The 27635-nt window shown below is 39.2% G+C and overlaps 1 protein-coding gene across 4 annotated transcripts; it reads right to left on the reverse strand.

Annotated features, from left to right (window-relative positions):
* Window positions 1-925: 925 nt before the first annotated feature.
* trdn (triadin) lies at window positions 926-27324 on the reverse strand. 4 transcript variants are annotated; one of them, XM_004542013.4, is made up of 7 exons: window positions 26964-27324; window positions 18599-18657; window positions 16782-16980; window positions 11226-11267; window positions 2681-2728; window positions 1553-1702; window positions 926-1109 (listed from the first exon to the last, which is right to left on the reverse strand). In XM_004542013.4, the coding sequence occupies exons 3-7, from the start codon at window positions 16966-16968 to the stop codon at window positions 1087-1089; spliced, it is 450 nt and encodes a 149-aa protein (XP_004542070.1). In that variant the 5' UTR covers window positions 16969-16980; window positions 18599-18657; window positions 26964-27324; the 3' UTR covers window positions 926-1086. The 4 variants fall into 4 exon arrangements, with proteins under 4 accessions (XP_004542070.1, XP_076729884.1, XP_004542069.1 ...); XM_076873769.1 differs by lacking the exon at window positions 26964-27324 and adding an exon at window positions 18770-18789; XM_004542012.5 differs by lacking the exon at window positions 18599-18657.
* Window positions 27325-27635: the final 311 nt, after the last annotated feature.

Here is a 27635-nt window from a genome sequence, read left to right on the forward strand (position 1 = left end):
TACCCATTACCCATCAAACTAAGCCAGTAACTAACTAAAGTAATCATCACAGTACTGCTTTACCCTTAAAGTGTATGACAATGTAAAATTAAACGTAAATGAAGCAGCTGGAGCTTTTTTCATGATGTTTTGGAAAAGGATGACTGAGTTGTTTTCTCCTTTATGTATCTGTCTTTAACCTGTTCTCCTCCTCTGCTTTTTAAGAGGTTCTTGGTATCCTTTTGATTAACTCCATCTTTCCTCTTCCTTTCCTTTTTTCAGAGCGCTTCTGCATTAAAAACAAAAAACACAAACATAGTCTACAGTACATACTTATGTGTTTGAGGATGAACACTTAAAAAGGTTTTCACGTGCCACTCACATAGGTCCCAAGTGGCTTGGACTGCTGAGCTTGTGCCCAGGGTGCTGATTTGACAATCTTGCCCAGGGTCAGACATTTTACTTGTTTGTTTTGCTGGCACTGGCAGAAGGGCAAGGAAATCATAAGCATTGATTGGCTGAGGCGGTTGTTGCCCCAGGGGTGTTGTTCTCTAGACAACAAGCATTTGGAAAGACGTGCTCCAACTCACGAGTCCTGGTAAAAGGGCCAGACTTATGGGTGCTCGTGTCAAGGCATAAAATCAAAGGCAGAGACACTCATGAGCTGTTGTAATGCTGGACGCATGAGAGGTGACTGTCTTTTGTTAAAGAGCAATAAATTCCTTTTTTGGATGTTGCAATGGTGGAGGTGGAAGCCAGGAGTGTTTCATTTCATTACCTTACATTTTGTCATTTTATGTCTCCATGGTAACACAGGGAACATGTAATGTGATTTGATTAAAAAAAACAATCTACCTATTTTAGATCAAATAGTCCAGTAACTACAAGCAGAAGACACACAGACATGACGATCATAATGTGTAAAAAAAAAAAAAAAGCGCAAAGGTTTCAATTTGGAATCTTTTATTCATCAAATTAAATCATCAGTTACCGCTCAACAACAGACAGAAAAAACATTACTGCGATTTAATGTGCAACACTGTAACAGCCGTCTCAACCTTTCTGTCCTCTCTCCTCCAGCTCTGGTCCTTTTCCACTTCCTGCCCTTCAGAGTTCCTCTGAGTGGAAAGCTGATACGCAAGAAACAGAGTTCATAAAAATATTAATGTTAAATATTGCCAGATGGTGAGCGACACATACGACAAACTTTCCTTTACATGCATGAAAATAAATGGCTGACATTACCCAGCAATCAGTTTAAGACTGGGTGCATAAAGGAATGATTGTTTGCCTTTTGATTGGCCTTGAACTATAGCACATCTTTCTGCTGCCATCAGTGTGAATCAGAATGACTTTTAGTTATTTTTGAATCTACGGTAAATGTTTTAAATGCAGTTTTAAATTGCCCTCAGCGGCATGTGTGCACACTTTGTCTATTCATCATAACCCTCTTAGTCAGCTACTGCAAAAGCTAAGCCCTTGATAAAACGTTAGGCAGGATGAGCATCGCATGAATTGTTAATAACGGTCAAACAACTGAGGGTTAATTTAATGTCAGGTGATGTTTTCTTACATGTGAGGCTTTCGGTTAGATGATGAATACCTTCCTCCTCCTCATCAGGAGCTACCAGACTGGCTGCAAATGCCCACATCATTTCCAGCCACTCAGTGCTCTCCTGAGGTGAGACTCCAACAGAGCTTGATTTTATTGGACGAACTCCACCTAAAGCAAAGCAGAATAGAGATAAAGATCTAATGAATAGTATATAACTAAACAACAGAACCTTTCATTTTAATGTTTTATCTAAACTAGAACGGCAAATCAAAGTTTCGCTGGAACGTAACTTTCTCTCAGAAAGTGACCGAAACTAAGCACTTTCTAAGCATTTGTCTGCACCAAAAACCGTACCACAGTCAAAGTCACTTAAAATCAGCTTTCTTCCACGTTCAGATGTTCAGTTTAAACTTCACCAGGTTGTCTACGTGCCTAAATTTGCATGGAATTACCGCTATGTGATTGGCTGATTAGATATTTGCATTAACAAACAGTTCAACAGTTATACCTAATAAAGTGGCCAGTGATTGTTTACTATCCTGTATTTATTTGGACTCTAATAGAGTATCTTTGCTTTCACAGTTCAAAAATAATCCTTAGTTATCTGATCTTGGACTTTGGAAACAAGCTGTTTTAGCTCTTCTCCCTTTAAGAGGGCTTTCTTCTGATTGGCTGTCCATCTCAAGCACTTTTGACCTCACAGTCAGAGCTGTGTGTTCGAATATCCACTCCCACTGATATCGTGTAGAGACCAGAGTTGAAAAACCAAGGTGACACAGAGGGTTTAGACCAGTGTGAAGCTCGCCTGAGCTTTTGGCTCATGGGGATTACAAATAATTAGACTGATGTCATCAACTGTAACTTTGGCCATGTTTAACATCCAAACAGTAAGATTTTATATGACAGACGCTTATATAAGACTTTACCCTATGAAGCTGTTCAAGCTCACACACTATGATGGGGTTTGTCACAGTTCTGTAAGCCTTGGTTTGTTTTCACAACCATATGCTAGTATTCTACCATAGTATACAATATGCTATATAGTATAGTATCTAGCATAGCATAGTATAGTACACTATGCGACAGGTTTATGTTTTGAATTTGGGTGTATATGTGATGTATGCTGGCTTAGAAGTCTCTGCTTGCCTCTAGTCCTCATACTTCTCTTCGCAATGGCGGCAGGGGGAGGGAGGCCTGAGGAGGGGAGACACACAAGCACGACATTAACCCAAACTGCATCGTATGAAGTACACACAGGACGCATGCTGAGAGGAAAAGGAAGAACACGCACAATAGAAAGATAATCCACAACGAGAGCTGAGAAAAACAACGATCAGCAGCCTTCGTCTCTGCGCCTGACTGCATAGTTCGTGTTTTCAGCCACATATAGCGTTAGAGTTACAGCTTTGCCGCTTTAATGCAGCAAAGATGTTAAAGAGAAAGGAAAAAAAGCTGCTCCCGAACACAAATCACACTTTCCATTAAAAAAACATTTTTTTCTCCATGATGCAGCGCACATGCGGAATGAGAGCACAGCAAGAAACCACAGCGGTATTAAATTTGCAGAAATATTAAAACATTCCTGATTAATTTTTACCTGGATTTCCACCCCTGATCTCATCTGCACAAATATAAATAGTTGTGACTCACTAATCTTTCCATTACAAGCACCCTGATACTGGATCTTTAAATCTTTAAGTCAGTAATACACAATTGTTTTTTACTAGTTACCAAAAATGTAAAAGGACTGAATTATTATATAAATGCAGGTAGGTCCTTGACTTGTATAGGACCAGAAGTCTTTTTTGAAAACTACAGATATCACTGCCGGGAGATTTGAAAAAGCGTGGAGGTTTACTGTGACTAGCATTGGCTTCATTCTACAGAGCTGGAAGCTTCGTCTATTTTTTACTCCGTCGCCTCTGTCAGTGCGCCCCAGGGCGGCTGTGGCTACAATGTAGCTTCCCATCAACAGTGTGTGAATGTGTGTGTGGATAACTGGATGTGTAAAGCGCTTTGGGGTCCTTAGGAACTAGTAAAGCGCTATATAAATACAGGCCATAACTCATTCACTGCCATTGACGTCTATAGACGTCAATTGAAAAACTTACGTTGACTGCCATTGACGTCTATAGACGTCAATTACGTTTTCAATGGGAGGGGCTAGAATACAACCTCGGGCAGCTTGTCAGTGAACATCAGACTGCTTGAAATGTATTTTTCACAAAAAGCTCGTTTTCTCCCTTTTTTTGGTCAAAACAGGCATTTTTGGTGGAACCCACCTCTCTTCTACAGCTGATTACTAAAGAACGGAAAATGGTAGAAACAAGCTTTTTTTTTGGATGGAAGAGGAGAGTCTGTTCTTCATTTTGGTAGGTTCAGCGTTTATGTGATCATAACACACAGTTTTCTGTGGCCCTTCAAAAATGAGTAAAAATGCTCAAAAACCCTGGCAGTGAATGAGTTAAGAATATACCAGAATATACCAGAACTGGCTTTAGCAGGTGACCACTTTTTAGTCAGTTGTCCAATTACTTCTGTTTTTCTGTGTATAAATGTGGTTGTAATTCCTAAATAGTTCATAAATCCCTGCAATAAATAAGGACCTAAAATAAAAAATAAAAAAGTGGACTGTGGTGGCATACAGAGGCAAAAATAGAAAGATAATGACATCATCACAGCATGAATTTCACTGTAAATTATTTCTTATATGAATTAAAATCAGATCTGTATTTCAGGTCTGCAGCACGGTGGCACGGTGGTTAGCACTGTTGCCGCACAGCAAGAAGGTCCTGAGTTCAATTCCACCATCAGGCCGCGGTCTTTCTGTGTGGAGTTTGCATGTTTTCCCCATGTTTGCATGGGTTCCCTCCGGGTACTCCGGCTTCCTCCAACCGTTTCCATGCAACTTGTGGGGAGAGGTTAATTGGATAATCTAAATTGCCACTAGGTGTGAATGTGAGTGCAAATGGTTGTCGGCCCCTGTGTGTTGGCCCTGCAATAGACTGGCGACCTGTCCAGGGTGTGCCCCGCCTCTCGCCCTATGACAGCTGGGATAGGCTCCAGCGCCCCTGAAAATGATAAGCGGAAGCGAATGGATGGATCTGTATTTCAAACAAATAAGCAACAAATGTTAGTGACATAAAAAATATATATTCATACTCATGTGATGAAAATATTATTATTATTATACAGACTAATATATAAATGATCTATAAATATATATACTGGTCTAATACACTGTCCCTTGTTTTATTAATATCTATGTATAACTATTATATCTACACTCTGCCAAAAGTATTGCTTTTTTAAAAATGTGTCATATATATTATATAAAATTATCAATATTTAATGTACAGTAGATCCACTGTATTCTCTGCAGTCTGCAACCCAGGTATCTGCTCAGTATCAAAAATACCTGAAATATTAAACACTCTGCCTCAACCATAAACTGCTCTACAAGTGTTTTTTAAAAACTGATTTATATTTGTTCATCTTGTCAAATCGCCCCCCCAGAGTCGTCCACAAATTCACTCCACAGGCTGCTATGAACATGGCCCATGGCCCATTGTTTTGTTTTTTTTACTTTTTTTTTGCACACGCATACACACACACCTTTTTAATTTATTTATTTGCCGATGAATAAAAGATCAAAGAAACAGTGAAGGAGATGAGGTGGGTTGTGTGTATCAAAAATGGTGGGAGTCTCGCAGGTGATTTTGTCATGTTATTGTTTTAAATGCACGCCGGGTATCATAAGAACGACGACCGTGTTTTTCCAAATTGGGTCAAATTGTTCTTTAAAGCTGAAGTCAAGTTTTCTAAAGTTGTATGATCTGTCAGGAAACTGAGCCACTGTTTTTCCAGTAAGATATTTTGTTGTTTTATTTTTTGGCGATGGTAAATCTATTAAGATAAAGGTTTGGAGTTGTCAAAGAGGACAGGTCAAGTAGAAGTAAAAGCAGAAGGGGATTATGGGATGGTGGATGCATTTTTATTAAGATCAAATATAAGAATTCAATAAGAAGATTTGATGTCTCTGAATTAAAAAATAAATAAATGGAGATTTCAATCAAGCTTAACAACAACACACAATTATTAGCAATGAAACCAATGGACTTACCTCAGCTAAAAACATTTATAAAGGGCGACCTCTCCGAGAGGGCCACCAAGGTACCAAATGATACGTATTTTTCTCCAATTGTGTCATTTTAAGGATTACCTTTTTCCACAGGAAATTGGGCCCCCAGTTTCCTACAAATTGCATTTCCAGCTAAACTATTATTCCCATAATGATTGTAATGGTGCTCTGGATTACATTCAGAGGCGGTGTTTTGTTGAATGAATGAAGCATGCCATCTATTAACGACAAATGCATTAGTTAAACACACATTCAGCTAAATGTTTCCTCGTTACGGTAATAGAAACTGTAATGTGATTTCTAGGTTGGATCACTGAACACGAGAGTGATTAGGTTGCAATCAAATGCTGCACGAGAAGCATTATGAAGACATGACGCTGGAATATTGTTTTCTGCTTCCTCCCCTCTGTGCCTTTCAACACTTTTTTTTGTCTACTTTAAAGGCTGTTTGTGTGTCACAGCTTCTTTAACTCTTTCTTAAACTGTCCAGTAATTGCTGCTGTGTCTGTTTATTGTCTTACCGAGCTGCACACGTGAGCTTTAAATGACCTGATCTCATGTGCAATCAGCTGATTAAGGTGTGACCTGTCGCTGCTCTGCCTGAATATATCTGCAAGCAGCCAGATATTAATTTTTATTTTGGTTTCTCTGGTCCTGAAACTATTACCTGTTATTAAGCTGCTAAAAGTCCTTAAAACAAACTGTAATCATATGCTGCCGCTGCAGTGCAGGTGTTTTGCATCTGCCTCTCTGAGGAACATGTTGGAATTAGCACATTCATCAATACTCTGCATTTAGATAACTGTTGGCTCTGGAGTGCTAAATGGATTGTTTGGATTTTCTCCGTGGATCTCTTTCAGTCTCTCTCTCCCAGGTGGAGGAAGCTTTCAGCCTGCTTCTCGCCCAGTGCGGAGGAGGTGCATAGGCTAATGGAGCCTCATAAAACAACTGATTAATGCACTGACATTTCTTTGATTGGCACTGCAGACACAGAGCCAGAGAGACAGGGAACAGGAGGCCAGCTTTCTCCCTTGCTAACGCTCCCTCTCCTTCTTTTGATTGCTGTCACTCTGTCACTCAGTTTCCCTTCCGCTCCACCTTTCTTTGTCTTTCTTTCTTTCTTTCTTTCTTTCTTTCTTTCTTTTCCAATCACATCTCTCTTCCACTTCGCTCCTCTTTAAATCTATTTTCTCTCACGCTCTCACTTTCATGTGCTTATCTTCTGACTCTTCTTCTCTCTTGTGCCTTTTGTTTTTGCTATGTTTTTAGTTTACTGCAGTTTAGCAGCCACATCAAAATGATAAAACACAAAGAATATAGATGAAAAATACAAATTGTGCAACAGAGATTTAAAAACGGGAACCCAAGGGGCTCTGACAAAAAACACCCAAAAAAAAAACTTCAGAAGAAAAGCGCAGAGTTCGAAGAGACAAAAACAAACTGGATAAGAGAAAAGAAATGATACAAGAGAATATTTATTTTTTCTTTCTATCCTTCCTTCCTTCATTCCTTCCTTCCTTCCTTCCTTCCTCCTACCTGGAATATTCTGAAATTCTTGGGGAGTTTTTGGCTTTGTATTCTGGTTCTTTATTCTTTATTATTTAGTCTTCTGGTTATGGAAATATATTACAATTCCTGTGATTAAGTGGATCCAATGTCCGACACCTGACCTGTAGTTTCCTCCTTGCTTTTGTTGTTGACTCCCCCCCTTTCCCTCCCCTTGGCTTAGTGTAATCCTCTTCTATGTCTGTATGTCATTTCCTGTTTTATTTTGATAGTCTCTCGTTTTGTGTGCTTTCTGTTTAGTTTTGCTTTCTGTGTCTCATTGGTCGCTTCAGTCTTGTTCCCACCTGTTACTGTTCCCTGTCAATATTTGATCTCATTCTGCTCTTTGTCGTAATCGTCCTCAGCCTGTTTGAGTCCTTCTTCAATCTTTCCCTGCATACTTCTGTTTGTTGGATTACTAGCTCCTGGTATAAGTTAATTTTGTATTTTTTGCAAGGGTTCAGCAATTAAGCTGTTTTCATTTATACTTTTGTCTGCCAAGTCCTGCATTTTGGGTCCTTCCCTGCCTAACACACAGCTGAGACGTGACACCTTTTGCTTTTGCATTTCTCACGCATCTCTGCATTTTTCCATTCCTGCTTTTGTTATTTTTGTTTTTTACTTTCTTCTGAATTGCCTTTGTTATAGAGTATGTCCCTGAGAGTGTGGGGGTCTCTGTCTTTCTAATTCCGTATGTTATCCCATATTTTTCGTGCAGTTTTTCTAGATTGCTCTGGTGCGATACTCACATCAGCAACATCATCCTCTCCACTCCTAAAGCAGATATCAAAACAGTCAAGGTATTTCTCATAATGCCGACTCACCTGTGCAAAAGACTAAAACAAAACTTTTTCTTTCTTTCACGTCAAAACATACAGAGTGAGCGATCACTTTAACTCTGTGAGCAATGAGTAAAAACCCTTTCAGCTTTTATGACCTTTCATTTTTAAGACTTAGACACCAAATTGTTTTATACATTTATCAAAGCCAACTGACTTTGGTCAGAGTGTTGTAAATATTGTGGCCTAAAGTAGAGTTGTAAGTGTTTGGGATGTATTTGAAACTTTACACAATATCACTACTGAACCTGAGAGCAGCAAAATCCTATATGTGAAAGTATCTTCCTATTATTATTATTCTTTTGGCTGCTTCCTTTAGGGGCCTCCACAGCAGATCATCTACCTCTATCTCACCCTGTCCCTAGAGTCTTCCTCTGTCACACCAACTCTCTGCATGTCCTCCTTCGCTATGTCCATCAATCTGCTCTGAGGTCTTCTTTTTTTCCTCCTGCCTGGAAGCTCCATCTTCAACATCCTTTGTATCCTTTATATCCACAATGTCTGGGAGTACCAGGATGGACAGGATTAGAAATGAATACATCAGAGGGACAGCTCAGGTTGAGTGGTTTGGAGACAAAGTTAGAGAGGCTTGGCTGAGATTATTTGGACATGTGCAGAGGAGGGATGGTGGATATATTGGGCAAGAGATGTTGAAGATGGAGCTGCCAAGAGGAAGACTTCATTTCAGTTCCTCAACCTTTTCACTCTACCCTAACCCGCATTATCTGCAGCACTATTACCAAAGTCAGATAGACACCAAATGGTTTTATACATTTAAGTCTTAAATGCTCAAAGGGTTTTTATTCATCGCTCACAAGAGACTGAGTTTGCATATTTTTACATACAGTGCTATGAAAGATGATTTGTCCTGTTCCTGATTTATTGATTTATTTACTTCCTTTTTTTTTGTCAGACTTGTTTCATATAATCAAGTAAATTTTAATATTAGACAAGGATAAACTGAGTAAATCTAAAATGCAGTTTTTAATTTCAGGGGGAAAAAGTTTTCCAAGGTTTTTCAAAAGTAATTGCCCCCTAAACCTAATAACTAGTTGTGCCACCCTTGGCAGCAAGAACTGCAATTAAGCGTTTGCAATAACTGGCTATAAGTCTTTCACATCGCTGTGGATGAATCTGGCCCACCATTCTTTCCAGAATTGTTTAATTTGAGCCAGACTGGAAGGTTTGGGGACAAGGTATTTATGTCTGCAGCTCGATCAGATTTGAACCCAGACTTTGACCAGGCCACTCCACAACCTTCATTTTGTTTATTTTGAGCCATTCAGAGGAGGACTTGCTGCTGTGTTTCGGATCATTGTCCTGAGTGTGCATGAACTCCGGAGCAGGAACTTGTGGCCGGATATTTCCATCAGGAGTTTGGTTGAGAGTAGAATTCATGTTTCCATCAATATGGCAAATCATCCAGGTACCGTAGAAGCAAAGCCACCAGACCATCACGCTACAACCACCATGTTTGACCGCTGCTGTAATATTTTATAGCAGTTGTATTGGGACTCAAACCTTCCAAATTGTTGCTTGATGCGTTGCTTTTTGAGATATTTTAGCCTCACTTTGTCAGAAAGCTTCTATTTAAATGAAATTTAGCTTTCCAATAAGTGCAGTTAATCACAGTTAATTCATGATTTAGCAACATGGACAATTACTTTTTCACACAGGGCTACGTGTAGGTTTGGATTTTTCCTCCCTTGATTATAAACACTTTAATTTGCAAACTGCATGTTGTCTTTACTTGTGTTATCTTTGTCTAATATTTAAATTTGTTTGATGATCTGAAATGCAAAAAACAAAAAACTCTACAACTGTGTTTCTTCTTTGATAACCCTTAAAATGTAGCTGTTTCATTTACACACGCTGTTCTTTGCTGAAACGTTGTGATGGAAGAAATGCCTTGTGTTAAATTGAGCCCAGCATTTTGTCATTTTTCACCTTGGAAATGTTTGCTTCAAAAACTGAAAGGATGAAAGGGAAAAACTATCATGTACATCCTACATTGAGCGTCTAGAGAATCCCTGTGTACTACGGTTCTCCGGTCTAGCCCCTCGGCAAAAGGTTTCCTTGACTTATATAAAGATGGGTAACTTTCATAAACAAGTAAACTCTCATTGAAGGACTCTGTTATTGTTCTACGTTAAAATGATCCTGAATTATGACGTTAGCAGTCATGGAATCATGCACCACATTAATCATCACTCAGAAAGTCCAGACAAGCATGCAGTACACATGCTGGTCTTTATGCACAACACTAGGAAAGAACGAGGACACGCTGATGGGTAACAAACTAAAGAAAAATAAAAGCTGTGCAAATGATTGGAGAAACTGAAAGCGAACACTGGGTCACTTAATGCTTTAATTAAAACAGTGGACTTCAGTCAGCACTTCTCAAACCATTTGGGAGGTTCAAGGCCAGGGACAGTGCTCTCCACAATTGCCAAATGAAAACACCAAATGATGAAATGGATTTTGGAGGAGCAGCGTTTTAGTAAAGTGCAGGAATGATGTCAAGGAGCACTGAGTCTATTCTGGACGCTTGTGACAGCCAAATACCTTTCTGTCCTTCATTTCCTTTAATTTGCCACCCATCCGTGGGCCTTGATAAATGCAGACTCTTTGCGCTTGGTGACAGAACAGAACAAGACTGAATTCCAGTGAATCTAAAGTAAATGAACAAAGGCTTGACATCAGGGCAAATCGACACTGTGTGCCTTAAGCTTAAAGAGCGAGTAAAATAACCGTTTGTTCTCCAAACAGACTGACTGTCTGGAGTCTTTAGGTGCTTTAGTCTTTAAGACTTGTTTCAAATACATTTTAAGAGGCATGTAAGGGCAATCATCCCAATCTGACCACTGGGATCAGTGGATTCATTAATGTGGGTGAAAATGTACATCGTTTTAGATGGAGGTTCATTTGTTCTGCAAGTGAGATTTGGGAAATCCAGAATGTAAAAAGCTATTATAGCTTATTAGCCTCTTAAAAAATTGAGATTTAGTGTCGATTTACCCGTTAAAGGTGAAAGTCAAAGCCTCCGAACTAAAGAAAAACATGCTGAGCAAAAATCACATCTATCCAGATTTGACTCTGAACAACTGCAGTCAACACTCTGAAAGCAAGCGGAGCAGTCAAACAGTGTTTTTGCTGTTGGTTTTACCAGGAGGTAAACACACGGGGTCGTCACAGTATGAGGTGTAGTCTTTGGATGGGATGGCAGGTGATTGACAGCATGAGCATGGAGGGGAATTGGAGGGGCGGGGTGGAGTGGAGTGGGGTAAAGAAAGGGGAAAAGTGAGGAGAGGAGTTAGAGATGAGTGTGTTGGATGTGTGAGGCAGGCCTATCCTTACACTGTAGGATAGTGAGGGTGATGTGTAGTAGCAACCGGTGGGAGAGTAGAATAGATAGAAGGGTCACTATGTCGCTGTTGTACACGGAAAGAAAGGGAAGCTCAGTTGCAGTTTGATATTTAACTTTCAGTTATACTTGGCTTATTTAAGTTTGCCGAGTGTTAGTTATTATTCTTTTATGGCTTCAAAAAACTTAAAAAAAGAGCAAAAGAATGTACCAGTAGGCAGAGGTGTGGACTCGAGTCACATGACTTGGACTCGAGTCAGACTCGAGTCATTAATTTTATGACTTTAGACTTGACTTGAAAAAATGTTCTAAGACTTGTGACTTGACTTGGACTTTTACACCAATGACTTGGGACTTGAATTGGACTTGAACCGGTTTACTTGAAAAGACTTGATATTTCACCCCAAATATAAAATTTAACATGCATATTATATAGAGATTGAAAATGTGACGTCATTCACGGGTAGAACCGCAAAGGATTCTGGGAGCTCGTGGCAAGCGGTACTAGCGCACGCAGGCTTTCAATTAAAATCAGTCACACAGCGATAAAAAGAAACACAAAAATGTCAAGAAGCTGTTGTATTATTAACTGCAATAGCCGGTCGCATGACAGCCACGGGAAGCCGACGGGTAAAGAGATCGGTTGTTATCGGATTACGTCGTTGAAGAGAAATTGTTCGAGCCATGTTTCCGAAGTAACAAAGAGGCGACTGGATTGCAGCCATTCAAAGATCAAATATAACGTCCTAGAACACTCCAGCTCACAGGTTAGTCTGCTCCAAGCATTTACACAAAGGTCAGTCTGCTGTTGTAGTTAATGCGTCATTTTTCTTAACATAATTGGTGATATAGGTTACAAGCAAGTCTGGCGCTGAACAGAAATTGTCGCGCTATGCTCCTTTATTTATTGTGCATAAATAGTGAATTGTCCTGACACAATATTGCGTTTCGCTTCTGTTATTATGGTACACTGACAAAAACACATACTTTTATTCACAGGATAAAACAGGTTTTTTGTATCACTAATTGCCCAGTACGATTACAGCATACAGTATTATTGTCACTGCTACATTTCTGTGATGCTACCAGAAATTATTTCCACTACTAATTAATTACCGTTGAGCTCAAAGGTCCTATTAATAAACGGTTAAGGAATGTGTATTTATGAAGACGATTTGTGAGACTGGTAAACTTATGATACGTACGATGGTCTTTCGTTCTACACGGTGCATTTCAAGGTCCTGCACCCATCCGTCGGTAAACTGTACCTGGGCTTGTTGCAGTGACCGGAAGTTACTAAACTTCATGAGTGTGTGCACTCACTCCAAGAACCGTATAATTATAAATATGCATATAAATATGCTAAGATGAGATAGCTGACTTCATCTAACTAGCAAATGTTTTCCAGGCTACGTTGGTGATACAGTTTTTTTTAATGTGTATGATATTTTTGTCATGCGATTTTAAAGCTGGTCCTACAACCGCATCCAAGAATAACATGCAGCTTATCTCAGAACTGTTGGTGAAAATTATTCTTGGAGCTAGGTTTAATTGAGCTGCATTTTAAAGAGGTGCAATTTCACAATTTGTGTATATTTTCTAAGTTCACTATTTTGTCATGTGTTGAGAAAAACACAGATTTTAAAATTACATGGTCTAATATTTACATTTAGCATAACTGCAACATTATTTTTTCGTTTGTTTTTTTTAAAGACTCGAAAGGACTTGAAATTCAAAGTTTCAGACTTGTGACTTGACTCGGACTTTTACACCAGTGACTTGAGACTCGACTCTGACTTGCCTGACATTACTTGAGACTTGACTTGAGACTTGAGGATAAAGACTTGAGACTTACTTGAGACTTGCAAAACAATGACTTGGTCCCACCTCTGCCAGTAGGTATAAAAAGAAAAAATAAAGAAAACCAAATCAATTCTTTTTATTTATTTAGGGGACGTTTACTCTACCTACAGCCTTTTTTCGCATTTTTCTTCCACAGCCAGGTGCTTCATTGCACTTCATTAATTTATCATCAGCAAGTGTTTTCACTTTGATAAAAGCAGAAGTTTTGACAGTTTGCCGGTCTGGAGCATTCAAGTGTGTTAACACATTGCCAAGGAGGAAAGACAACAGCAGGGATCTTACAGAGGCAGTTGTTGCCCATCAGTTGGTAAAGGGTTATAAGGCCATTTCCAAACAATTTGAAATTCAGTATTCTGCGGTGCAAAAGAGGCTTCACAAGTGGAAAACATTCAAGACAGCTGCCACCCTTCCCAGGAGGGGACATTTCAGCAAATTAACCCCAAAGGTCTGATCGTGTTCAGAGAAACGGCAACAAACCAAAGAGCTACATCTCAGACTTTACAGGCCTCAGTTAGCATGCTAAATATTGAAGTTCGTAGCACTACAATTAGAAAAAGACTGAAAAAGTATGGCTTATTTTGAAAGACTTCCAGGAGAAAACCTCTTCTCTTTAAGAAGAACATAGCAGCATGGCTCAGGTTTACAAAGTTGTTTCTGAACAAACCACAAAAGATCTGGAAAAATGTTCTTTGGACACACAAGACCAAGGCAGAGATGTTTGGCCCAAACCAAACACCTCATCAGTAAAAATTTGGGTTTGTTTTTTTAGTCACAGGACCTGGGCACCTTACGTTCACTGCATGGACCATGGGTCCTCTGTATACCAAAGTATTCCGGAGTGGATGTGGAGACATCAGTCAGACGGATAGAGCTTAGCTGAGACTGGGTCAAACAACAGGGCAATGATCCCAAACACAGCACAAAGGCTGATAAAAGAAAAGAATCAAGGTGTTGCAATGGCCCGGTCAAAATCCAGACCCCAACCTGACTGAAATGCTTCGATGGGATCTTAAGAGACTTGTGCATAAAGAAATGCTATAATCATTAATTAATTGAAGCAATGCTGCAAAAAAGGAGCATGAACTAAAACTCCTCCACAACAATGTGAGATGCTGATGAAGTTTTTTAGAAAAAATTTACCTCAAGGGATTCGAGCTAAAGATGGTTCTACAAGTTATTTAATCACGAGATGTAGTGGTTAACGCATTTGTTTGGCAATGAACGGTCACTGGTTTGAGACACAAATCCCCCTCAGGGCTTTGTCACAAAGAACATCCAGTGTAAAATTCTGCCAAATCAAACATGTGGCGGTACCTCCAGCGACAACCCCACAGGACTGCGTACAGTTTGTGTTGCATGTGTCGAATGCCCAGCTGGGACAAATATGAGCAGACTGTTCACATGACCGGGTAGATGAACTAAAGCATAAGACCAAGATGAATGAGATATTAAAAATGTATAGGGTGAAACTGCAACCCAGCTCCCTTCCACACAATTAAAAGACAATAGTTTCATTATTGAAACTAACACTGTTTCAGAAGAAGCAGACACAAAGTGTACTGGATACAATGATGCTATCAGTGGAAAATAAACACATTCATTTAGACTAAAGGTGTGACTGAAACAGTGTTCATTTCAAGATAAATATCAAACCTGTTATGGATTAAATGCTAATTACAAGTTTACACTGACAATGTTAACATGCATACCAGTGGATTCACCCTAACTGAGTTCTGAGTATTTAATCAACTTGGACAGTAGGAAATACACTTTTACAGACTCCTGCCTGAGAACTGGATGAGAAGATTGTGAAGCTCAACTAAGAATTCAGCTGGTCGATAATTTCTGCTGATACCGGCCAGCTAAAGATACTGGCATCCATGTATGTGAGATACGCTAATATTACAAATTTTTTGTTTATTTTTATTATTTCATTATGACAATGTGCATTAATATGTGCATGAAAACATTTTTAAAACATCAGCCTTAATAATCTGAAATAAGGGCAAACCCTAAAATACAATCTGGGTCAGACTCTAAAGTCTTATCCTGACATTTATATCCAATAATTAAGAAGCGACATCTTTAGCTTAGCTTAAAGACAGCTCTACTTGCCAGTAATTACTTAAAATAACACTTTAACGTGTTAAACTTTGATGTGCTAAAACAGAAGCGTAAAACGAGAATTTGTTGTCTTGTGCTGAGGTTATTTTTGACACAACCAGTTGCCAAGCAATCAGCTGCTGCTGCTGCAGGAAGTTGCTGATCTGAGTCAAGAAAATTCACCAAATAATCCTCTCTGAAAATGGCAGTTTCTCAGTTAGACAATTTGTTTCTTTTTCCAGGAATAAACACTAAAGATATAACGTAGGAAACAGTGAATTTTAGAAATGAGTTTAAAGTGCGGCTGGAATTTGTTTTTGCCTTTTTGAGAATGAATTCAAAGTGAAAGCAGTGTAATGTTCAGCTCTGCACCGCCGTGTCTCCGTGCTATATTATTGTGATTTACTGCAATGGACGTTTCCCCTAATATATAAATTAACAGCTTTCTACAGATTTGCAAGCCTTAAGCAGAACTGAAAATGCTTAAGCAGAGATCTTCACTGTTGCATTCACTTCAATCAGCAGTGTGGTTGTGATCTCAGGGAAATTCATTTCCTGTTATCTCATGACAATGAAGCAATTAAAGCCGGATCAAAGCTAACAAATGTGATTACTCGAGACAATTAAGTCATGAAATGGAGATAAAGGGATTAAAAAAATATATGAGAAAACAAAGCTGCTCCCCGTTTGTGTAATGTGGCAACAGCCGCTGCACAGGATTCCACTGATGTCCACATTAAGCAGGTTATTAAATGAATCATTTTACTTTGTACGGCTCAATGCTGTAATCAACCCCTGTGACTCCATTATTAGTATGCATGTTAACACCAGAACGCACCCTTTCGATCCATTCTACGGCCGTATGAGTGATATTTAGGAGGAAATGAGGAGCTACTGCCCTGATAAATAAGCTAAGAAAAAGGTAGACTAATTAATGTTAAAGTTTAACTGAGTATGTGAACAGGAGAAAATGCATTCGCTAAACCAGTATGTGTCAAGAAGATGGGAAACACACCTCGCGTTACTCTGAACAGAACTGGCATTAAAGCAAAACACACACATATCGAGGCACATGTGGTGAAAGCAACAAGGAGATGGTGTGTGTCCCATAGTTTGACTCGGTGAAAATGATGTCCACTTTTGAAGTTTGCTTCAAAAATGTCTGAAGTCTTGTTGGAAAATGCTCGGATGAAATATGGAAGTGTGAAATGTGGAAAATGGGTGATTGATGAGTGGAAGGAAAGCGTCATTAGGCATTATAAAACATTACAAACACATCATGATAACAGTTAATAATAAAATATAATAATAAACAGTTAAATAATAAAATTATGAGAATAAAATGCTGAATTAAGTTCGGGATTTTTAAGAAGAAAAGTAAACAGCCGTTACCTGCCAGAGTTTTATAATCGAGCAGATCAAACAAAACGATAGCCACTGCTGACCACGTGATGATAAGGGCCACGACCATCAGCCAGGCCATTGGTGAGGTGAACGTTAATATGACATCATCCAGAAATGTCCTCTGATTGGGCCGAGATGGAGAGGCCACCTCCCTGATGCTGGTCTGACTGCTCATTGGTGAAGATAGCTGGGAGCAGAGGGAAAGAGGAGAAGGAAGGAGATGGAAACTTGAGTTTGAAGGGGGTCTGGGCATTGAAATACTTGCAAGAATGTTTAAAAAATTTAAAGCATCACTGCAAAACCCATTCAGTGTAAAGTTACTGAATCCCCGACTGATTACTGAACAATATTGGCCTGTGCATTGGCAAATTTGCACACAATATAATATAATTTTATATAAAAATGCATTCTCAAAGTCGTATCATTGTAATAGTGCTGAACTAACACACTTTATATTTTGATTCAATTCTTTATTTAATTTATTTAATGTATTTTTTAATGTCTGTTATTTATTTATATAAATTTAATGTAAGCTTTGTCTGTTAATTTGTGAAGAGTACTTACACAGACTTTCATTGCTCAGTGTAACCATTGTGTTTTGCAGTGTACATGACAATCATTTGTTATTTATTAGCAAATTACAATATATGTGTGAGTCCTAGCTAGGCTTTCTGGATTGTAAGAAGGCATTACAATAGTGAGAAATCTAGTGATTCATTCCAGCATGGCATGAATAACATGTCAAATAATTTCAATTTCAATTTCATGTTTTTTTATTTATTTATTTTAAGAATACCGTAAGTGGAGCATAATTTCAGTGAGACATATGCTGATGAGTTATGTTTTTTGGGGCACTACAGTATAAAACGCGATTAGTTTCCAGAACTTGAACAAATTATGCAAACTCGCTGCCTTTGAATAACTAAGTACAGCTCGTTTAAGGTGACTAAGTTAGGGCAACTCATTCATTTTGAGTACAAGCACCACAAAGCAAAAAGTATTTAAGTGTATTATATTCAAGAGAAGATAAACAGTTCTTCAGCCATTCTCTCCAAACTCTGGCTAAAAGTAAATGTAAATAGCACTACTGTGCTACTATTTAATATAGATGTGCAACAAATTTCTTCTTTTAAGTGTAAAGTGACCATGACAAGCTCGAAACATGAGTTCAAATGCACTGCAACTTAAGGAAACACAGGAAAATAGAAAAATGCTGAGAAAGCCTACAAAACTCAACAGAAGTGTTTTTGGGGGAAGCAATAACATGACGGACCAGCTGCAGAATGATAGAAATGGAAACATTAGAATGATGACACACCTAAACAAAGTGAAGGATTCATCGGTGTTGTGAGGGAGAAAAAGATGTGGATAATGTTTGTTGTTTTAATCACACGACGCATATAATACTGTAGATACATGTTTGCTATTAGCCGTTTACTGTTAGCTTGTCACTTCTGCAGCTGCTCTGTAACATTATTGTCTCCACAAAAACACTTCTGCTGTATTTTGTAGGGTGTTTTTATTGTTTTTTTGTGAAGCATTTTTTTTCTATTCCAGTTGTGTTCTATTCATATTTTATATATTTATTTTATCTTTTATTATCTGCTTGTGTTTTCTTAAGTTGCAGTGTGTTTGACCTCTCAGGGCCACCGTAGAATGCATTGAAATAACAATCAAAAATATGGCTGAAGAAGAGGGAGTTTTGTTAAATAATAATATAATAAGATGTACATATAAGTGTATCCATAAATATTAAGTGATGACAAAACCGTTACCTAGTTAACGCTCAGTTCTAACTTACTTACCGACTGTAGTTTACCAAAAACGTTTCTTCTGTGACTTCAGCGAAGTTAGGGTAGTTTTCCTAAGAGGCGTCCAAGGTTTTAAAGCAACGTTTAACAGAAACAAATAATCTGATATTAAATGACAATTAGCATTAAAACAGATGTTTCAAGCATTTTAAAAACCACACAAACCTCTGGAGCGTTGGAGGGCTAAATGTTTTGTGGTCCTAAACTGACAGTGAATGCTGGTTACAGGAGTTGCTAAGTGTGTTATGTGACATTGTGCAGATATGTTACCACCACAAATTCACTGCACCCGCACTGTCAATTTGTGCTCAATATAACAGAGTAACTGGCACGTCTGTGGCATTGATGTTAGCAGCTCAATGCGCAGCAGGTGTTTATTTATGCAGCATTTTGGTTTTCTACGTCAGGATGAACACAAGCTGCATGAGGAGGAGAGGGGCAGAGCGACAGAAAGACGAGGAAGAGAGAGACAAATAGAAGAGATAAGACGATTACATCCCCGCTCCAAAATCGGCGCTTCAAGACAAATTACTTCTCTAAACAAAGTTTTCATCACTGTATGGCAGCGGGGGCCGCGCTCCAGTAACATGATTACATGCCCGTGTTAGGTTGTTTGTGTTCATTATGTGGCGCTTGGGATGATTCTTTTTTTCTCTCCCCTCTTTCTGCGCCTGCCTCTCACACGGCGTATCTGCTAATATGAAAGGAGAGATTTGAAGAAACTGCTCTGTATCCTTCTCTTTAATTAGACTCTGAAGGATGCAGATCCATGTGAGTGCTGCGTGCTTTGTGCAGGTCTGGTTTAAGCATTCATTATGAAAGTCTCATTAAGAGAATCAGCTGCTGTTTCTCACCTTTGATGCCAATTAATTTAAACTCAGTATAGAGTGGTGACAATGTTTTTGCTGTCCTCTTATTACATAATGAATGTACCACAAGGCAAAATGCATACCCATGTTATTTCTCCACTTTCTTCTTCTGATGAGTTAAACCCAGTCACGTGGGTATCTGGGCTACATTGTACTCTATAAAGTAGCAGCTATTATTTCTTGATATTTTGCAAAGAAAATGGGAAACAGGTGCTCTGATGTATTGAAGCATGTGTAGACATTTGTGGAAATACTGTATATAAGGCAAACTGGACAAATCTAATGGGCTTGAAAGTCAAGATTTAGTATTACCACATTTGTCCTTCTCCAGGCTTCTTTAAGGAGATTCAAAGCTGTTCTTTGGATGTTGGCTTCCTTTTGTTCTGTTCTCTGTCAAGATCATCCCAAACTGCTTCACAAATTTTGAGGTTTGGGCTCCGAGGTGGCCAATCCATGACCGATAGTGTTATATTGTGTGTTCTTTTATCCACTTTTACTGCATTGACAGCGTGTTTCGGATCATTGTCATCCTAAGAAAGTGAAGCCATTTCCAACTCGACAGTTTCTAAAGGGTATTGTATGATGGATTGAAATCCAGCAACAAACTCCCCAACACCACTGGCTCTAATGCAGCTCAAAACCATCGCAGAGTCTTCATCCTATTTTCCATGCTATAGGCGGTTGTGATCTCACTGTTGGACCTCCCTCCTGACCTGACGATTTGAACCAAATATTTCAACTTTGGATGAATCGGTCTGTTGATTTTCAGTCCAGTTCTTCTGTAATTTAGCATACCTCTGCCTTTTCTCCCTATTTCCCTTCCTTAAGAATGGTTTTTTGACAGCCATCCCTCCACTGAGCCATTTCTGATGGCTTTGACAAACAGAAGGTGGATCAACTGAAGGTCCAGATGCATCTCTCAGCTCTTGTTTAAGACCTGAGACTTGAAGATACTGTTCATCAGCTGTTTGTAGGCCTGCCTTCTTTTGTGCTTCACTTGACCAGTTTCCTTAATTTTTTTTAAGCGCATAGTGCACGCCATGCGATAGGCTGCAAATAACAAAGTTCTTAAAGATCCAATTTAAAATTGGCTCTTTGCTCAGTTGTCTGTTCTATGGCAGGCAGAACACTGATTCATCTGTTGCGTTAGGTCCTTTTTTTTTTTTTTTTTGCTTGAATGATTCACAGGTCAGTGTTAAGTGGACACACACCATGCTGCAATATATCAAGTCTCAACTAACAGCTCTTTGAGAATCACCTTGTTTGTACAAAAATAATATGTCACGGCTGTGCTATCTTTTACATTTTTCACACATTCAATTCTTTCTTTTTTTCAGCATGGGGTTCACAAAGTAAAATGTTAAGATTCTGTAGCTGGTCTCGGGCTGACCTTTCTTTTGCAGCGTTCAGTTAACAAGTTGCAAAATCAATTTAACATAATTCTACCCACTCACAACCTAATGCACATTTTTGTGTTCGTCTGATTCGAGAAAGCTGAGCATTGATCTGGTGAACAACAGCTGCCGTCTGTGTTATTTCAGAAGCTGAGCTGAGAGCGCGTGCGCGTGATGTAAAGGCCGACCATTGATCAAGCGAAGCCTTGGCAACAGTTAGTCGGGCCAACATATTGATTTGAAACAGCTAAAACAGCAACAATGTTACAATGACAGAAGGACTGGAGAGCAGTCAAAATCTCCTGCAGCAGGTAGAGGGGAAAACCTGCACAGTGCAAAGATCCACTTCACTGTTCTGCTACTAAATGTATTAATTAAGTTTATTTCCTCTGTGTTTGAAAGTTTCTGTCAAACTGTGTGTCACAGTCTGCAACCTTTTCCCTTTTAATTTTCCTCACTTGCTTTGGTTTATTTCCTGAATTAGACTTAAATGGGACCTGCTTGCTCATTTTTAAATTCAATAACATTATTCTTGGACTCAACTAGAACAGCTTTGTATGACCCTGATATTTAGATTCATATGCATTAGTTTAAAATGAGTATTCACCACTGCAGCAGTGCATAGAGTCGTGGTATATAGTCTTTGAATTATAAGGTTTCATATACAGTATGAGGACTTCCGTTAAAAAACTAGGTGATCCTTAGTCAGGTCTTAAAATGATGTAAATAAAACCACAGATGAACAACAGCACATGACATATTCCACTGTGTCATTATTTGCAGAAACCAACACTAAACCTCACTGCAGGAGCAGTGAATGAAAAGCCAAGTACACCCTGACTGCTTCCATAGGAATTCAGTAACAGTCACTAATAAATGCACTTAATTAATTGTCCATCAGCAAGTGTGAGCACCTCTATAAAAGCAGATGTTTTGGTAGTTTGATGGTCTGGAGCATTCAGGTGTGTGTTAACATGAGGCCAGGGAGAAAAGACAACAGCACTGGTCGTAAAGAATTAATTGTTGCGGCCGATCAATGTGGGAAGGGTTATAAAACAATTTCCAGGCAATTTGATATCCATCGTTTTACTGTAAGAGAGATCATTCACAAGTCAAAGACAGTTTCTCATCTTCAATGAAGTGGACAAAAAGCTGAAAAGCTACATCTCAGACTCTACGAGGGTCAGTTATTCCCAGGAGAACATGTTTTGGAACATGGCAGCATGGCTTAGGTTTGTGAAGCTACATCCTAAGAAACCACTTCTGAACTTCTGTAACAATCTGTCTTTTGACAGATGACACTAAAGCGGACATGTTTGACTAAAATGTACATCGCTGAACATTGATGAACACCAAACAGAGCGTTCCAGCACAAACACGCCACACCAACTGTCCAGCATGGTGGTGGAAAGGTGATATTTTGGGTTGGTTTTCCAGCCAAAGGACCTGGTCACTTTGCAGTTATTGAGATAACAATGACCTCCTCTATATACCAAATTATTCTACATTCAAATACGAGACCATCCACAGGATGGACAAAGCTTGGCCCACACCCGGGTCACTGAGCAGAGCATACGGTGGCCCTGAGAGGCCAAACGGACTGCAACCTAAGGAAATACCAGCAATAAGAAAAACGCTGCAAAAGCACACAAAACACAATGGAAATAGGAAAAACGACAATGGAAATAGGAAAAAAAACCACAAGGGAAGTGTTTCTGGGGAGACAATAACCCGACGGACCAGTTTCAGGAACCCAAAACATGGTAGGCGTGTTTTATCATGATTCATATAATACTGATGACGGATTTTTAGGCTAATAGTTAGGCTAACACACTGACCTCTCATCTTTTCTTTCCTCACAAAACCGATAGATCCTCCACTTCTTTATATGTCTCCCATCGCAATTCTTAGCGTATTTTGTTTCCTGCAACTGGTCCGTCAGGTTATTGTCTCCCCCGGAAACACTTCCCTTGTTCTTTTGGAAATCTGTTTTTTCCTAATTCTGTTTTTGTTTTTTCCCCATTTCCATTGTCATTTTTCCTATTTCCGTTGTGTTTTGGGTGCTTTTGCAGCGTTTTTCTTATTGCGGGTGTTTTCTTAAGTTGCAGTCCGTTTGGCCTCTCAGGGCCACCGTAAGAACAGCAATCCTGAGCAAATCACAAACCTACAAAAGAGCAGCTGAAAAAGGAAAGAATCAAGGTGTTGTCCACATGTCATTGTTTACAACATAAATGGTAAATGGCCTGTATTTGTATAGCGCATTACTAGTCCCTAAGGACCCCAAAGCGCTTTACACATCCAGTCATCCACCCATTGGTGATGGCAAGCTACATTGTAGCCACAGCCACCCTGGGGCGCACTGACAGAGGTGAGGCTGCCAGACACTGGCGCCACCGGGCCCTCTGACCACCACCAGTAGGTGAAGTGTCTTGCCCAAGGACACAATGACCGAGACTGTCCGAGCTGGGGCTTGAACCAGCAACCTTCCAATTACAAGGCGAACTCCCAACTCTTGAGCCACGATCGCCCCCAACATAGTCAAAATGCTTAGCCATGCTGCCACCATCAACAACAACAACAGCATACTTTGTGAAAATAATGCATTATTTCTGTATATTTTAGTTCCAAAAGGGCCAAGATATACAATTTTGTAAGTGGAAGATTGATTACAGGAGACTTCATAGGTTTTGTTTTTACAGTGATAAATCATGTCAATACGATACATTAACCTCCTAGGACCTGGCGTCTACATATGTGGACATAACATTTTGGGTTGTCGAGACCAAAATACTAAATTTTGCTCTACAAGAGCCTGATGACCACTTATGAGGACATTATACTGCCACTATTCTATTGAAATTTAAAAAAATATCCTCATATGTGGATCTCATTTTTCTCAGAAACAAAAATCTGTAAAAGAAAAAAAAATCTGGTAATTCTTTGTTTTTACATTCATCAGGTCCCAATCAGCCCAAATAGCAAAGAGATTAAAAATGCGTGCTGGGTCTTAGGAGGTTAAAGAAAATGGTTTTTTTTAAAGAATGGCACACCCAAAAATAACTAAAACTACATCACCACAGACAACTGTAGATGCTGGAAAAGACTTTCCAAAAGGTATCTCTTGTAATGTGGAAACAATATGGATTTGAGAACATCAAAGGGACAGCTCAGGTTGAGTGATGTAGAGATAAACTTGGTCTGTCTGGGCATGTAAGAAGGAGGGACAGTGGATATATTGGGGAATGGATTTTGAACATGGAGGTGCCAGGCAAAAATGGGAAAAAAGGAAGACCACGGAGAAGATTCATGAATGTGGAGAACATACAGAAGGCTGGTGTAGCAGAGGAGGATGCTAGGGATAGGGTGAGGTGGAGGAAGATGGTCAGCTGTGGCAGCTAAAGAAAGAAGATGAAAATAGCTGAGGCGACTGCACAGTTCTGCCAGCATGTATAATACATCTTGGTTACCGTACCCAATTAATACAGCAGACATGAATAATAATTTACACCAACTGGGAAAAGCATTCAGAAGATAAAGAAACTGCTTTCACAACAACAAACTGTTTTTGAACATTTCTGATCTGAGAAATGCACCAAAGAGAAAGAAATGTAATGCACTTTGCGTGTATATATCCGCCTTCAAATACAGACGACCCAGCCCACCTGCTGTTACCCTCGAGCTCTGAGCTTGATCTGCACTCACACACACAATGGCCGACTGGTGCTGCCTCCTCCTCCACGACAAAGGAATGAGCAGAATTAGAACAATGTGGGTGCCGACAACTAACTGGCAAATGAAAGGGCAAATGAAAGACAACAACAGCTTGGTCAAAACTCTGAGTCACCGAATGCTGTAAGGAGGAGTCAGCACAGTACTGCTTACAAAGTAAACTTGCTAGTAATGTTTCCAGTTTTGAGCTGCTTTTATTTCACCGTCAAATGACGGTTTATCTCATCAGGAAAGCCCAGATGTTCATGAGTGTGAATGCAGGGTTTTTTGGGGGGTTTTTTGCATTATTGTCCTCGTTACTTTGATATACAGCACCAAATACAACCCAAACCACTGATAAATGCTTGTTATCAGGATGATAAGTTCCTAAAATTATCATGGATTTACTGCATGGAGGTGAAAATATATTTGCACATGTGGTTCAGTTTCTGGGCACGATAAATGAAGAGTTATTTATATGTGAGTCTTTTCTCTTTATTCTATTTTACAAGTTATTTGATGGCACAGAGGAACAGGAAAAAGAGTAAAGCGTGAGAAAGAAGAAAGGCAATTGTTTCAACATCAGAGCGAGTGTTTTCAAATGCAGTTGTTCCCCACCTGGGGTTCAGGACCCCCTATGGATACGAAGACATGTTAGAGAGACCCCAAGATGCTTTGAAAGAAAGAAAGGGGAATATATCTTTTTCCTTTCTTTTGGAAATTTCGATTCTTTGAACTCTGCAGGCTTTAATAAATAACACACGTAGCTCTATTTTAAGGGGGTCACAAGTGAAAAGGGTTGGTAGGCACAGGTTTAATGGGGGCATAAAGGATGAATTATGGTCCTAACAACAGTGCTGAGCAAAAAAGTTGCTTTTTCACTAGATTTTGTGCTGACAGTGGTTGTGGTTTTCCATCTTTGACAACTGTTAATTTCAAAGCATAGTACATTTAGGACACTTTATAGTTTTTAGACATGTTGGTTTTGGAATTACAAATTACAGGTAAGTGCTCAATATCATTACATCCATGCAGAAAGAGAGCAACTGGTCATCATATAGAATTAAGTCATGAAGGAGAAATTTAATGTAATTTTACTTGCAGTCTTGAGCAGTAGGTCTCAAGGCTTTCAGAAGGTCTTTCAAAGTTTTTCTGTTTTTTCATGCTTTTTCACTCTAGTCCTTGTACCAGACCGTTTTCACAAAGTTTCTTATGTTTGTTGAGCCACTTAACACTGACAATGAATCATTCAAGGATCAAAAAACACCTCAGTAAAAGGATGAAGCAGTGTTGTGTCGACCTATAACAGACAACTTAGCAAAGGATCAATTTTAATGTGTCTCTTTAGGCACTTTGTTAGTAGCAGCCTGTTAGAAAAATGCATAGTTTGTTTGCATTTTTTCATTGAAACTACAGAAAATGACAAAGATAGCACAGTCTGACAGATATATGAGAGTATTTTTGTACCAACAAGGCGACTCCTAAAGAGCTATTACCTGAAAACTTGCTATACTTCTGCATGGTGTGCAGTTTGTCCTTAATAGATTTGAGGAAACTGGACAAGTGGAGGATAAGAAAAACTATCACGAGTAAAATCTGTCTACAACAGAGAAACAGTCGTGCCCTTAAGAAATAGGAAAATATCCAGCAAAACCCCAAAACAGGACCTGAGAGATTAATCTGGGGCTTCAGTTGATCCATCTACTGTTCACTGAATCCTGACCAGAAATGGTTTCAATGGAAGGGAGACTATCAAGAAACAATTCTTAAGGAAGTGAAATAGGGAGGAAAGGCTGAGGGACACGAAATTACATAAGATTTAGAGTGAAAATCAAAATCATAACAAATCTGTTATGATTTGTGGCTGAAATTTGTTTGGTGAAGGTGAAGAATCCATGACTGATAGTGTTCATTGTTTGTTTTTCTATCCAGCTGTGGCACGATCACCAACACCAATGAATAGCATCTAAATGGGAGTCTTATAGTCTACACCTCATGTGTGCACATACTTCCCATTTTCCAGCCGCACATATTTCCCATTTTCCTATAATTCAAAATTAAAAGGAATGAGGGTTGTCTCAAGACTTTTGTACAGCCACTAATGTCTAATCACAATGTCAAAAACACATTTTTAAACTGACCCTCAGTTTAAAAGACCATTTGTGGTCCCTTCAAAACCTCAAGAGGAAACAGTGACATAAGAGATATGGCCCAGATGGTTCTCCATGTTATTAATAGCGCCATCTCACTGGCTGTTAGTTACCTAATATCTATTTTAAATGACAATTAAAAAAAAGAGTAACTGGGTGGATTGCAAACACTCACATTTCTGTTTTGAATTTATTACTTTTATAAGTTTTAAAAGAGTGAAATGGATTTTTAAAGTACCTTAGTCTTTGAAGTTGCTGGATGTTCACTGATAATCTTCAGTCCTTCAAGGGCTCTGGGAATGCTGTGTTACCATAGAAACAAGTATGTAACTCCTTGTCAAGTCCTGTTTTTAACCCGAGTCGATTATGAGAAAAACACATTAAATTGTCTTAAGCCAGATCACAGCGGGTCTAAAAATACACAAAAACTTTCCCACAAGTGGCGTGAAACTGGGATAAAATCCAAGAAACTAAGTTTTGTGTCCCAAAAAGTTACCAGGGCGAGGTTTCTGAGATTTCAGTGCTGGAGAGAGTGGGACAGAAAGGGAGAGACTGATAGAAAGAAGCAGGGAGACGGAGTTTGACCCACTGAGAGTCACCCAGCCCCTCTGAGGGTCCAAAATAGACAGATAGGGAAGGGAGAGAGAGAGGGAGCAAGGAATGTAGAAAGGGTGTAAAAGGAACAAAAGATTTAAAGAACAAGGAAAAAGGCAGGAAGAGAATACAGCGAAGAGATGAAGGTCTAAAAGTCTCCTACTCACATATCCCAGAAACACAGAGCTTATTAATCACCAGCGAACAGCTGATATTTCATCAGTGTTTCCTCTGAGAGGCCCATTTCCTCACCTCATTTCACCCACACTGGCTTCCTAACTGTAAACAAATATAAAGACAATTCCTTTACATCTGC

The sequence above is a fragment of the Maylandia zebra genome, linkage group LG15, assembly GCF_041146795.1.
Source record: "Maylandia zebra isolate NMK-2024a linkage group LG15, Mzebra_GT3a, whole genome shotgun sequence".
Classification (NCBI taxonomy): Eukaryota; Metazoa; Chordata; class Actinopteri; order Cichliformes; family Cichlidae; genus Maylandia; species Maylandia zebra.